General features: G+C 41.5%; 1 protein-coding gene across 3 annotated transcripts in view; it reads right to left on the bottom strand.

The window, feature by feature from the left end:
* Positions 1-5,940: 5,940 nt before the first annotated feature.
* Positions 5,941-14,723, bottom strand: part of nin (ninein (GSK3B interacting protein)) — a 189,578-nt gene continuing 180,795 nt past the window's right edge. The window contains exons 28-29 of one of the 3 annotated variants that reach the window (XM_041214930.1): positions 7,935-8,048; positions 5,941-6,866 (exon numbers count right to left, since the gene is read on the bottom strand). In XM_041214930.1, coding sequence (XP_041070864.1) covers positions 6,654-6,866; positions 7,935-8,048 — 327 coding nt within the window. In that variant the 3' untranslated portion in view covers positions 5,941-6,653. Of the gene's footprint in view, positions 6,867-7,934; positions 8,049-9,457; positions 9,605-12,596; positions 12,685-14,723 lie in introns of those variants that run through there. The other 2 variants (XM_041214931.1, XM_041214932.1) reach the window with 2 other exon arrangements.

Here is a 14,723-nt window from a genome sequence, read left to right as displayed (position 1 = left end):
TCTACATATTTTGTGGACTGGAGAGAAAGGGTTAAATTTGTTTAATAGCTGGGAGATGAGTAAGGCCAACCGTAAAATCCAAAGCAAAATTTTTGAAAAATTCAGCACATATCTTCAGTCAAAATTCAACCATCAGATCTATTGTTATGAATTTCAAATCTTGAGGCAGGAACCAATTGTTGAAAATTTCTTAACAAGATTGAAAAATACAGCTGGAAAATGTAAATTCAAGGCAACAGATGAAAGGCTGATAGATCACCTCATTTTTGGTTCTGCACACCCTAAATTACAAAAAAGATCTGATTGGAAAGGACAAGCGCAAAATATCGCAGCCTGTACATACTACCTGAGTATATGAAGTCATGAGTAGACAGATGAAGATGCTGACTACCCAAATGGCTAGCTTTCAGTTAAGTCATGAGAAAGGCAGCAGAGTTGATGCAGGGTTGAAACAACAACAAAAAAATTGCCCACCAGACAAAGCGAAAGATGTGCAGGAGTTGTGGACAACCTCGAGTTCACAGATAGAAGGAAATGTTCCACAAACAGATCAAGCTGCAGAGCTTATGGAAAGCTCAATCCTTGAGAAAAGATATGCAGAACAAAAAAAGAAAATGGTAAAAAAAATAAAGTTACCATAGGCAGAGCTACAGGATGAATGAGAAAATAAATCAAAACATACATAACCTGGAAGATGACAATGAATTTGAGGATACAATAGACATAGGAACTAGTGATTCATTCTCCCACATAAAGTACTAATAGAATTAAAGGGAACACTTGAAAGAGAGCTCCAAGAAATTTAAGAAAAGGAAGTGATCACCACTTGGTGTAGTGGGAATTCCTTTCTTTTTAAAACGTTATCGGCCTCTACAGGGTTTGTAGCATTGACAAGGCCAGCATTTATTGCCCTTTCCTAATGCTGAGTGGATGATCCATCTCAGCCTCCTCTCAAGGTCCCCAGCATCACCAGTCATCAGGCAATTTAATTCAGTCCTTGTGATATCAAGATATCACCATAGCTGAATCCCTCACCATCAACATCCTGTGGCTTAACATTGACCAGAAACTTAACTGGACCAGCCAGATAAATACTGTGGCCACAAAAGTAGGTCAAACGATGGGAATTCTACAGCAACTAACTCACCTGACTCCGCAATGCAAGCTGGTAGTGAACTGCTTTCTTGAACTGCTGCAGTCCATGTGGTGTAAGCACAGCCTTTAGAAAGAGAGTTCCAGAATATTGATCCAATGATGGGGAAGGTGTGGCAACATAGTTCCAAGTCAGGATGGTGAGTGAAGTGGGATTGGAAGCTTGCAGGTGGTCCCATGTGTATTCTGCCCTTGTTTTTCTAGATTGTAGAGGTCGCAGATTTGGAAGGTGCAGTCAAAGGAGCTTTGGCAAGTTGCTGCAGTACATCTTGCAGGTGGGACAGAACAAGACTGATGGGTATGCACAATGAAATACTTGGTAAATAGGCAGGTCTGATAAAAAACATGAGTTCAATGTTGTCAGGAAGCTATTAATGTATATAATGCTATTAGAAATTATTTTTTTAAAATAGTGGTCTAATATGTGGGTGTGTCCTAATTAGATTAAAGCCTTTGATGAATACTAATTTTGAGATGTACAGAGGTAGATACATTTGCATTTTGTTAATTAGCACATTCAAGAAGGGGAGTGAAATTTGGCACCAAGCTGGGAGAGACCAAGCAATGTTTATATTACTAATAAAATTGGTACTATGAAAGGAGTTTTATTGTTAGAAGAGATGGAGTTCAAAGAGGCTGGTGATACAGTGAGAACTTACATTCAAAGAGATGTGCTGGTTATGGCACAGCAGTTTCATGTGTGCAGGGCAGAGGCAATGTAACATCAAAGCCTGTAAGCCTACCATTGTGTCTGCAAAGGAACCAAAGTGAAAGGAACCTCATTTTGAATTTGTAATATGAAAATGCTTTGCCTGGTCTCTGCTTGAAGTCTATGGGTTGCTGTTGCCTTAATGGAGATTAGTTTGGGAATTTGTTAAATTATGATAGTAGTAATTTGTAGCCATGTGTATATATTTAACTTGTGTAAATTAATAAATGTCTCATGTAGTTTGATTTAAACTTCTCGAGAACTGGTGGTTTTATGCCTGAACTCAGACTTGCATTTCAAACATACCAAATGAAATTATAGGTGATGACAGTTGTTTAAAGTTTCCCTCCGGGATTTTTAAATAACTCAGCTTGACCAACTGCTGTGTCATAACAATAATGTCAAGGAACGAAGAGGAATCTGGCACCAACTTGGCACAGGGCTTTGTGCAGAGCTTGGAGCCCACCCTTCCCAGCATAAAGTGGTGATCAATTCTACCAGCACACATATGGACACAACCATGATGTAGTATCTGATGGCTGATGTCTTAGCTTCCATTGTAACACAACCAGAAACCAGTCAACATCTGGGTGCAGCATTAAAATTTCAGATTGCACTCATGCTTGGAGTGCCTGGACCAGTCTGGTGGAGCCCTGCGATATAGTCCACAGAGGGTGTCATGCAATATCGCCTGCTGCGCCCTTTACAATCTGGAGCTGGCTGAGGAGGAGATGCAAGAGCTGGAGGTCTCCTCCGATGAGGAGGATGTTGATGGTGATGAGGTTGTCAAAGGCAACGATGATGGTGATGCGGCCCTCGCACTGGTCAGACAAGGCAGGCATGTTCGGGAAGCCCTCATAGCTGTTAGATTTGTGGAGGATGATGCCGACATGTACCGAGGAGACACCGTATATTCTCACATCGCATGTATGAACATTTGACTCCAGTCTGGCTTATGGCAGAGTACATACCCTCTGTGAGAATGCTCCTGTCATGGAGATGCAGTGGAGGCATTAATAGTCACTCGATTGCAGAAGGAGGATGATGACGACATGCAGTGAGGAAACTCCATAGATCTTCACATAGCCTCTGAGAATGTTTGATTCCTGTCTGGCTGAGGACAGCTCACTTGTGCTCTGTGATCAGTGTCAAATCATAGAGATGCAGCCATGAAACTTTAAAAGCATCTGATTCTTTGTCCACCTTCAGCACCTGACCCCTTCAGGAGCACAGTGTCACTAGTCACAGATGCTGAAAAGATGGGAGCCAGCCACCTTAAAGGTGCTGAAAGCACACAGAATGAGAGAACTCTGTGGTGCCTGCCCACTGCATTCTGGCAGCAATGACAAGCACCATCGAGGTGCAGGCATTAGTAATGTGTCTAGTGAGTGTGAAGCCAGATCATCACTTTGGTCTGAAGGCTGCACAAAGCACAGGAAAGAGGCCCTGGTCTTAGACACCTGCCTTTATAGTGTGCAGAAAGGTTTCACATCTAAGTGACACAACACTGCTCATCAGAACAAGGAGCCATAGGCAGGGAGACATTCTTGGGAATTTATTGACAATAGTAAATATTATGTACAAGTGATTAACATCCATGCCCAAGCTATGCAACTAATTCTTCTTAGCTTTCCTAACCCTGCTGCTACACCTTGGTGCTGCCCAGACATCCACCACAGATGTCGAGGCAGCCTGTTGACCACTATGCCCTGCCTGTGGTGGGCATCCTCTGGAGGGTGCCGGCCTACTTTTGAGGTCCTGCTGTTTGGCAGTGGCACCCTCCTTGGCCTGTGGAGCTGGAACGGCTGAGGTCACAGGAAGAGGGGATTCAGATGGGCCGGACGCTCCTGGAGTTGCCTAGACGGATGGCCCTGGTTTGGGGGGGGGGGGGGGGGGGGGGGGTACACCTGATGATCCTCCTCCCTGTGGGTGCCCAAGGGCCCCTGGCTGACTCCTTGAAGAGAAGGGGTAGCTGGAGTGAGATCAAGCTGCCCCACACCCCTCTTGGAGGCCAACTATGGTGTCAGGAATGGAGTTCAGCCGACACAGCAGTGCAGGAATGACGTCCTGGACCAAGATTTCCATGGCAGCCACCATCTTACCAGTGTTGACCTTGGTGCATTGGCATGCTGGTGTGATCACCTCAGAGTGAAAGCAGATGGACTCCTCCATTGTGCTTTGCAATCTGAGGAGTGCAGGGGACATCCGTTCCTGATGTCCTTGAGCTTGCCTTTGCAGCTCCAGCAACTGTGATGTGACCGAGTCCAGGAGGCTCATCATCTGACTTGGACTCAGCAGAGAACTGCTGGAGGTCAGAAATTTGAGTGCTGGACACCATGGAAATCACTGCCACCACCTGCTGTGATCAGACAGTGCAATGTGCTCACCACACTAATTCTGAGGCTATTCTAAAGCTAGGTCCCACGAAAGTGTGTGTCTGCGCTGGTGGAGGGTGTGGGTGAGCGCTGTGACATGACTTCAAGGAGGGTGCCTCCAGATTCCTCTTCAGAGGTTTCTTCGGGGCTTGATTGGAGGTCCTGGGTCGTGGACTCCGTCGGCTGTTTGCAGATGTCTGCAAAAGCAAGGGGAGATAATTAGTGCACGGCAGTGGCCTGTGAAACACAACACATCACTCTTATCATGGTTGTCTGATGCATGTTGCACTGCTGGATCCTCACTTGGTACAGCAATGCCGACCTCACCATCAGCATTGGAACAGTCCAGACCCTCGGTAGCCAACTGGATGGCTGAGTTTTCAAAATCCATGAAGACCTGGATTTCAGGCATTCCTCCACCAGTCCGTGACCTCTCCCTCTTGTTGTGTGCCAGCTTGTCCTGCATGAATAGAGATGGAACGAGTGTAAGCAGGATGCCACCAGGCCAGATGATAAGTATGCTTGGCATGTGTGGTCCCATGGACAGAATGAGGACGATGCAAGTGTGTGAGAGTGAATGGTGATGTCCCTTGAACTGGCAGAGTGAGGGTCCTGTGGATGTATGAGTGCGTATGAGATGAGAGTGATAAGAAGACTGACTTACCCTGGCAAAACTCGATTGCTGTCCTCTTTTGCAGGGCGTTGCACTGACCACCGTCTCCCAAGCCAGATAAGTGAGGTTGCTGCCCATCCTGCGGCCAAGGTGGGGTAGAAGACATCTTGGTGAGCCTCCACATGGTCCCAAATTGCTCGAGGGACACATCATTGAACCTGGGGGCTGCAGTCCTTTTGCCTTTCAGGGTCATGTCGTCTTTGCAGCAGCCTTGGGCTGGAAGCACGGAGGTGTGCGCGCGGTTGGACTTTAAATATGGCGCCCGCCATGGAAATGGCATGTTTCCCAGGAAAACAATTACAGTGGTGGGTTTGGGACTATATGGCATGAAAACCCACCACAGCAGCCGGCGGGTAAAACATCATTTTACCCGCCCGCTACCACACTTAGTGTTAATCTGCGATGATTCTGCCCACAATCATATATGTATTATTCCGGAAATAATGCAGAGTTTATTTAAAAAACAATTTTCTATTCACCTTCAAGTTTGGTTTTCAAGCAGTGAAAAAGTTTGCTTTTCTATAATTGTAACAAATATTAATTTTATGGGAATAACCACTGCTTTTAAACAGCTGGGATTATCATCCAGGAGCAAGTTCTTCAGAGCAAACACCATATACAAGCTACTTTTATTGTTACATTAATTTGAAATTAAGAAGTTTTGTTTTCTGTAATAGAAATAATGTTTATTCTGTACAAAATTAAATATTAGGCAGCATGATACTCCTTGAAATTCTGCATATTAATACATTTTCCAGGAGTTTGAAACATGAATACTTTCACAGGTTCGACTAGATTGTTCTGCATAGTATAACCTTAACAGGAAATGCTGGAAAAGCTCAGCAGATCTGGCAGCATCTGTGGAGAGAAAGAAACAGAGTTAACGTTCAGAGCTTCAGCTCTGAAGTCATATGGACTCAAAACGTTAACTCTGTTTCCCTCTCTCCACAGATGCTGCCAGACCTGCTAACGTTTCGAGTCCATATGACTTCTTCAGAGCTGAAGCTCTGAACGTTAACTCTGTTTCTCTCTCTCCACAGATGCTGCCAGACCTGCTGAGCATTTTTTCAGCATTTTCTGTTTTTATTTCAGATTCCCAGCATCTGCAGTATTTTGCTTTTTAACCTTAAATAACAGTATTTACATTTCTTCAAGAACACATGACTTTTTCATTGATTCACATTTACGTTCAGGCATACAAACTGTACAAGTTACACATAGAACAATATTTCTTTACATTTAAATGATCAGCATTATTACTTTGGATAATACAGAAGCCAAAATTGGTCTTATTTACAAATACACTTATTATTTTTGCAACACCAACACAACAGCTGCCTTTGATTGGCTTTTTTTCCCCAGTTAGTTTTCTTTGGTCTAAGATGTTTAAAAACTAATCAAACCAAATGCCCTACTTCTTAACAGCAGTTCTTTTTAACAATCCCCATGATCTCTAATAAGTAATTAGCAGTTCATATCTGATTACTGAATGTGTAATTTCCTTTTGGAAGTTAAATAAGGAGCAGTAAAGTGTACCAATCTTTCTAAACCAGTTGCTTTCGGGCAGTATTATGTAATTCTTGCTCAGCACCTTTTTCTATTTTCCTTTCTGAAATACAGAAAATATTGGAGTCCTGGAAAATCTAAGCACTTGCTAAAGAAATATTCAATCTATAAAGTGCAATAGTGTTTCAAGTGCTTTGCTTCTTTGCATTGCACCTTGTTATGTTATTTATCAAATGCATTAGGATGAGTAACGAGTTGAGGCCGCAGACAATGATGGTGCTGATAGGTCTTTGAGAATTTTATTAAGACCTGCAATGTTTTCTTCAAGCAGGTAGTTTTTCTTCTCTGTTGTCTTCTGTCTCTGTTCAGACATTTCAAGGGCCTTGAGGAGTTGAGCGTTTTCAACAAACAAGTCCTTGACTTTTTCATCTGCTTTAGCGTTCCTTGACAGCTGGGAATCAACAGTAACTAAAGTTATAAAAGCTATTCCATTATTTTTGTTGTCCGTTTAAAGAGATGTACATTGAGAAGTCAGTAAAGTCTTTTGTAGAGTTTTCTTCCATGAATGTTTTCTTGATTTGATTAAACCAGTTATCCGGCTATTTTAGAATAATTTTATTATTTTCCCACTCTATGGGCTGGATTTAATGGGGCACTGTACTCCCTGCACCTCTCACCTAAAACGTCAGGGGAAGAGACCGTCCACAAGCCCAATGGCTGCTCTGCAGGAACTAAATGGCCGAGTGGCCATTGACTGAGTTGAGGTGGGATTTTCACCCCTCAGCAAAAGGAAGTCATGCCTCGAGAGAATTGCTGGCACTGAATCCAAAATTTAAGGTAAGAGTGGGGGTCTTGCTAGGGCCAATCTCAGTGAGGTGGGTGAGGAGGTTGCGGGGCCAGGGTAGGAAGGTCATGGGGTAAGGGGAACCCAGGGGTTGTTACAGTTGGGGGAGGGCTCCTCTGGTGGGCCCGGGGCTTGTTAAGAACGTCCCCTGCCCCCCCACCTATCTGCTATCAGTCCGTGCAGGGAAAGCTGCTGGGCTGGACGCTTGGTTAAATCCTGGTGGCAGTGGGATGAGGCCATTAAGCGGCTATTAATTGCACTTAAAGGCCGTAATTGGCCCAAGAGCACGTGATGCACCCCCCCCCCACCCTCGCCCTGCTGTTGGTAAAATTGTGGCAGCGGTGAGTAGGCAGATAGGCAGCAGACATGGTGTCCACTGAATTTAAAGTGCCCCCTCACCTTCAAACTTGCCAGCGGGGAAACGTTAAGCCCATCCTGCTGGATTTAATGTGTCTGCCTGACCTTCTAACTCTTCAGCGAGGGAGCATTAAATTCAGCCCTATATCTTCCTTTTCTTCAGAAAAAGGAAAGGCCAAGTAAAATGATTGTGCTTTTTTTTTTAAAAAAGAGTGCCGATCTATTACAACTGTCTCATATTTTAACAGTAATTGAATTAAAAAATGATCAATTTAACTACATTCATTACAGCAATAAATCTAATCATCTGCAACTTACTTGTTCTTTCTGTTGGATGGCTTTGTCCTGAAGAATTAACTTCATATTCCTTAACTTATTTTCAACATCTTGCATCCTTTCTTCCATCTTTTTTAGCAGTCGTTCATATGCTTCCTAGAAGGAAAATATTAAATACATTGTTGATGCGTCAAAAACGAGGCAAAAACCATAACCATGAATTTATATCTAATTGTAAAAATCCTGAATGCATCATTCTACTATGTGACAAAATCTCAAAATATAGGTAACATTTGAGTGAAAAAAGTTCTAAATCTACTTGATACAACATTTAATTAAGTAGAATTTCATAGATAAGACAAAATCTACAGTTGGTTTATATCATTTTAGTTTATTTTATCATTTTAATCAACTGAATTTCAGTAGATATCTCTTCAACATTTTTAGTGCTCGTTAGACAGTTATTTAAAAACATGTTTGACCTCTCACTGGAACAACACAATAAAGAGAAAGCAATATGCCTTAAGTGACTGTGTGCTTTGTGAAGAAGCCCTCAAAGATATTATTGAACTAATTTGAGAGAAAGCTTGGTCAGTTGATGTTACAAATGGGAAATCAGCCAGTCAGTTCAACGTTTTAGAATTGCTCGAACAGTCACCAGAAAGCAAATTCTGAGTTCAAATGAATTAAGGTGTAAATAATACAAAGATTTATGAAATCAAAGGAAAAAAAACTCCTTAATTATTCTAATTGTGTAAGGGGATAACAATGTAGTTATGTGCATCTCCACAGCAGTAGAAATTGATTTACAGTGGTTAAGTGTCTATTATGGTTGAGGCAAAAATGATTCTGAATTGGGAAATTTGAAACTATGACAAACTGCATACAACGTTATATTTCAAATTGTTTGCATTGCATTATTAATTAGTATTTTGTACCATTTACAAAGCAATACTAAACCATATAAAACACGCACACACAAATTAAAAATCACAGATTTATTGCAAAAATTAAAAAAAAAACAAAGGGAGGGTTCCATGTCAATCAGAAAACTGTAAATTACTATAAAGCAAAGTATATTTTCATTTTGGCAGTAGGTTTGAAATAGAGTAAGAAACAGATTTATTGATAAGCATCAAAGCAACTGAGTAGGTACAGAAAAGAAAAACATTTGCAAAATGGGAGGCTAACATTCATTTTCTCAGAACAGACAATCATAAAATCAGGACTATTCACACATTCTCCAGATTGCAAGAAGCTTATGGTGGTATTGTCCAATATAACTCATGGCCTGTAGCTTATGGCTGCAATTAAGAGTAGGAAAATTTATTCTAGAAGACATGAATTAAAAAAACTTCATTTTATGTGGAACTTCAAAACTTAAGTACATAATTAATGATTGTGATGAATATCTACAACACTAGAAAAGTTAAATAACTTAAATAAAATTAAACAAGTATGTTACACTTGGCACTTATGCAATAATTGGTCTTACTAAAAATCACATTACTACATCAAATACTTAATAAATAAGAATAATTTATCACACCATACTTTTTTCTCCAAAACATAAGGAAGTGTAAATATTCCTTTTTTTCCCCCAAGAACAATTTCTACTTATGATAAAAAGCTGTTTACAACGAAAGCCTTCACAAGTGCCCAATCCTCCTGCAGGTATCAGCATGCACTGCTCGCTGCTCCGGTGGTAGGGCCTATAGAAAGAATGTAAGTCGTACACTTCACCCTGTATTATGTAAGAATTGTCTCAACATCCCACACTACTCAGTTACACATCACCACTACAAAACTATTATAGACAAAACAAATTAAAAACACTTTTCTGTTACGGTAAAGTCATTCGCACCAAAAGTTGTAACATAACCAGAAAATCATATTGTTTTTTTTTTTGGTAAAAACATGTTTTTCATGTATGAGAATAGATGTACATACTCCAAAATATTCACACCTTGGCCCAATCTTATCCACATCAATGTCCATATATTATCCATATTTTCAGCAGGGATCACTGCACATTGGTCAGGAAGGGGAAATTCTGGCTAATTCTACCTCCTTAAGCTAGGGTACTAGAGCCAACTTTACCAACACCCTGCCTGTAAGCAGTTAATGCAGATAGATTGAAGGCTAAAGTTGAACCTTTCTGATCCACACAGTTCAATTATTCACAGCCTTACACAGGTAAATCACTGGAGGAGCTCACAAATGTAATTTTAATTATCATAGCAATCAGATGCAAGCATTCATCCAGAATATCCTTTGTTCTAAGAATTCATCTATCCTCTTTGCCCACATAGAACAGAACTGGTTTTCTTCAGACTCATTTTTATACAGCTGCTGCATTTCATGTTTTTTCTGGGCTTTTTAAAAAGTATGCAACAATATACACTTTTTTTTGTAATGCGCTGCTGATATGTTTGAGAGTTCAGGCCCTTTGAATTCTTTGCATGGTCATATACGTGATAACTTAAAAGAGCTGACATTTGTGCCTGACTCATGCGGGAACTTACAGGTTGCTGCGTGGTTTAGAGGGAACTTTGGTACAAACACTTTCCCACTGCTGTTATCTTCTCTTTTTCATCCACCGGTTTCCTTGATCCATATTCTAACCATTTGATCCTCTTTGGTATCCCTTGCCAATGGTATCTTCGTGGATACAGCTTAGAGATGACTATGCATTTCCCCTACCTGATTAAGAAGCAGCTTTCATTCATCACTCATCAAAGTCAAGGTGAGAACTCTGCCTGTGTGAGTAATTCACGGCATGCTATACTGAAGACAACCCTTTTCTAAGTGGGTAACATATAATAGAGAATAATCATGAATTACCAAATTACACTGCTGATTACTACTTTGAAGTTTGAACACTCATGTATTCCCACTCACCAACATAGGCTTTTTCTGCAGCAGTACCTCTGCTTGCCCTGCTGATAAGACCAGCTGGTGTGGAATAGTTGTTCCATCAACTGACCTACCAGTAAAAAGTGCATTTAAGCAGGCAGATTCAATTTTGGTTTTAAAGTCACAGTCTAGCATATGTTGGTGCTTTTAAAAGCTGCCAATGGTTCAAGCAGAGGTGAATGAATACTGTATTTAACACTCATCTCTGTAGAAGAGGAAAAGCTGTGGGTCTGTGGGAGTTTGGTGACTGGAGTTTTGGGTGGATGGATGAGCAAGCTGTGAGCTGACAGATCAGCTGTTAATATTTGTTGCATTTGCCAAGACCAACAAACGTGAGTGTTGCTAACAATTAATACCATGAGAGAACATGATCATTAGTAGAATATGGTAGTGCCCTAATTGTCAAGGCTTCTGCTATTTTTTTTTTATAAGTTACAAGGAGTGTTTTTTATTCTGTTAGTTCATGTCAAAAATGTTTAAGCACTGAATCAGTTAAGAACAAAGGGGCACAATTTGATTTTGCTCTGGTACCGAAGTAAACTTTTCCAATAGACTAATAAAGCTACTTTAAAATAACTTTATGCCACAAAATCTCATTTAACAAGTACATCAAGTGCATACTAAAATCTGTGCAATAGAAGTGGTATAAAATTGGACCTATCACCACTGCAATTTTCCTGAGTTGCAAAAGTAATTATAAAATACGCACAAATGCTCAGCTAAATCAATAGCATTCCTTTTGTCGATATGAATAGACTGGAACTAATGGACCCAGGTAAACCACATTTTCAGTGTTGCAAGGATTAGAACAAAAATAATTTCATTAAAGTTGGAACAAAATAACGTTTAGTACCATATTGTTAATGCAGCCTTGAAAGACATAAATAAACATATTGCAAACCCATATCTTTATTTCACAGTACAAAAATTAAATAATTTTCTTTCAAGAATTCAACAAAAATTAAGATTGTCACATAAATTCCAGAAAAAAAATAGAAATTTAATGTTCTTGTTATCAATTCATAAAAAGACTACCAACTCTTTGTTTTTAGAATCTTTTAAGCCAGACCCACAGCAATGTGGTTGGTTCTTAAATGCTCTCTCAACAAGGGCAATCAGGGATGGGCAATAAATGCTGGCCTAGCCAGTGACACGCACATCCCATGAATAAATACTAGAGAAAAAAAATTCTGTTCTAAGGATAAGAAAATCTGCATGTTCATCTAGTTCCTTTTGAGTCTGGGAAGTGTGTCCTGCAGTCAGTATCACGGTGAAGCAGTCTGGAAAGAGTGTCCTGCAGTCAGCATCGCGGTGAAGCAGTCCGGGAAGAGTGTCCTGCAGTCAGCATTGTGGTGAAGCAGTCTGGGAAGAGTGTCCTGCAGTCAGTTCTTGTTGAAAATAACAAGAGTGACACCACAAGATAGCGCAAGAATGTGACGGAGAAATCAGAACCAGCCCGAGAGCATGGAAGCTTCAAAAGTGATGTCAGCACAAAGGTGAGAGTTGATCGGTGAGTAATGGGTAAGTGTTTTTCTCCAGTTTAAAATAGATTAAGCTAAGGAAAGGTAAGAGTTCTAGATTTTATTTAAAGTACATAAATAATTTAACATTTGTTACAGTATTTAACTTAAAGTGTTTTCTTTCAACGAGAGGCATGGCAGGGCAGCTCAGTCCCGTGTTATGTACTGCCTGCAACATGTGGGAAGTCCTAGATGCTCCTTGCGCTCTGACCGACCACGTGTACAGGAAGTGCCACCAGCTGCAGCTACTTGAGCTCTGAGTTTCGGCGCTTGAGTGGCAGCTGAAGGTACTGAGATGCATCCGCGAGGTTGTTGTTTCGTGGATAGCACGTTTTCAGACATGGTCACCCTCACAGCTTAAAGAAGTGCAGACAGAGAGGGAATGGGTGACCATCAGTCAGAAGAAAGGTGTCAGGCAGGTAGTCAGGAAATCCCCAGGGTGCACCTCACCCGAGGACCATTTTTCTGTGTTGGAAAACGGTGAGAGTGACGGTTCCTCTGGGGAGTGCAGACATGCTCATAGCACTGAGAGTGGGTCAGCTGCGGGTGAGTGGGGGGCGGGGGCTGGGGAAAAGGGGAAGAGCAATAGTAGTAGGAGACTCGATAATAAGGAGAACAGATAGGTGTTTCTGCAGCCGTAGACGTGACTCCAGGATGGTATGTTGCCTCCCTGGTGCCAGGGTCAAGGATGTCACTGAAAGGCTGCAGGGCATTCTAAAGGGGGAGGGCAAACAGATAAAGAAGGTGGTACATATTTGTACCAATGACATAGGTAGAAAGAGGGATGAGGTCCTGCAAGCAGAATTTAGGGAGCTAGGAAGTAGATTAAAAAACAGGACCTCAAAGGTAGTAATCTCTGGATTATTTCCGGTGCCATACGTTAGTGAGTAGAGAAATAGGAGGTTAGTCCAGATGAATGTGTGGCTGGAGAAATGGTGAAGCAGGGAGGGCTTTAGATTTCTGGGACATTGGGGGCGGTGGGATCTGTACAAGGTGGACGGGTTGCACCTGAACCGGAATGGGACCAACATCCTTGCATGGAGGTTTGGTAGTGCTGTTGGGGAGGGTTTAAACTAATCTGGCAGGGCAGGATCCTGAGAGAAGATTCAACAGGGGGAGAAGCACAACCAAAATTAGAGGAGAGCAAGTGAGTATGGGACGCATAGAAATTATAGGCCAGTTAAGGCACAAGGGAGCTTGGCATGGTTGGATGGTATTTATTTTAATGCAAGGAATCTGACGAATAAGGCAGATGAGTTAAGGGCACAAATTAACACATGGAAGTATGATGTTATTGCCGTCACAGAGACATGGTTGAGAGAGGCAGGATTGGCAGCTCAATATTCCAGGATATAGAGTCTTCAGGTGAGACAGGGAAGGAAGTAAAAGAGGAGGGGGTATTGCAATATTGATCAAGGAATCAATTACAGCAGTAAGGAGGGATGACATCTTAGAAGGCTCCTCAAATGAAGCCATATGGGTAGAGCTTAAAAACAAAAAAGGAGCAATCACATTGCTGGGAGTGTACTATAGGCCCCCAAACAGTCAGAGAGAAATAGAAGAGCAGATATGCAGGCAAATTTCAGAGAAGTGTAAAAATAATAGGTTAGTCATAGTGGGGGATTTCAACTTCCTCAATATTAACTGCGTTAGTTTTAGTGTTATAGTTTTTAAGAGGGAGCAGAATTCTTAAAATACTTTTTAAGCCAGTACGTAGAAGGTCCTACAAGAGAGGGGACAGTCCTGGACTTAATTTTAGGGAATGAAACCGGGCAAGTGGTAGAGGTATCAGTGTGGAGCATTTTGCAGATAGTGATCATAACTCCGTTAGATTCAAGGTTGTTATGGAAAAGGATAAGGATGGGCCAGAAATCAGAGTTCTAAATTGGGGTAAGGCTGATTTTAATAAGACCAGATATGATTTGGCCAGAGTGGGCTGGGAGCAGCTACTTTTGGGTAAATCTGCGTCAGAGCAGTGGGGCTCATTCAAGAAGGAAATAGGAAGAGGACAGGGCCAACATATTCCAGTAAAGATAAAGGGTGGGACCAACAAATCCAGGGAACCCTAGATGTCAAGGGATATACAGGATTGGATAAAGAGAAAAAGGGAGGCTTATGGCAGATACCGAGGGCTCAAAACAGTGGAAGCCCTAGAGGAGTATAGAATGTGTAGGGGGAACGCAAAAAGGGGGCATGAAAAAACATTGGCAGGTAAAATAAAGGAAAATACAGCTATTTTACAAGTACATTAAGAGTAAGAGGATAACTAGGGAAAGAGTGGGGCCCATTAAGGACCATAGTGGTAATTTGTGTGTGGAGCCAGAAGATGTAGGTAGGGTTCTAAATGAATACTTTGTGTCGGTGTTCACAAGTGAGAGGGACGATGTGGGTATGG

Source organism: Carcharodon carcharias, chromosome 20 (genome assembly GCF_017639515.1).
Source record: "Carcharodon carcharias isolate sCarCar2 chromosome 20, sCarCar2.pri, whole genome shotgun sequence".
Taxonomy (NCBI): Eukaryota; Metazoa; Chordata; class Chondrichthyes; order Lamniformes; family Lamnidae; genus Carcharodon; species Carcharodon carcharias.
This window is presented reverse-complemented; position numbering and strand designations above follow the sequence as displayed.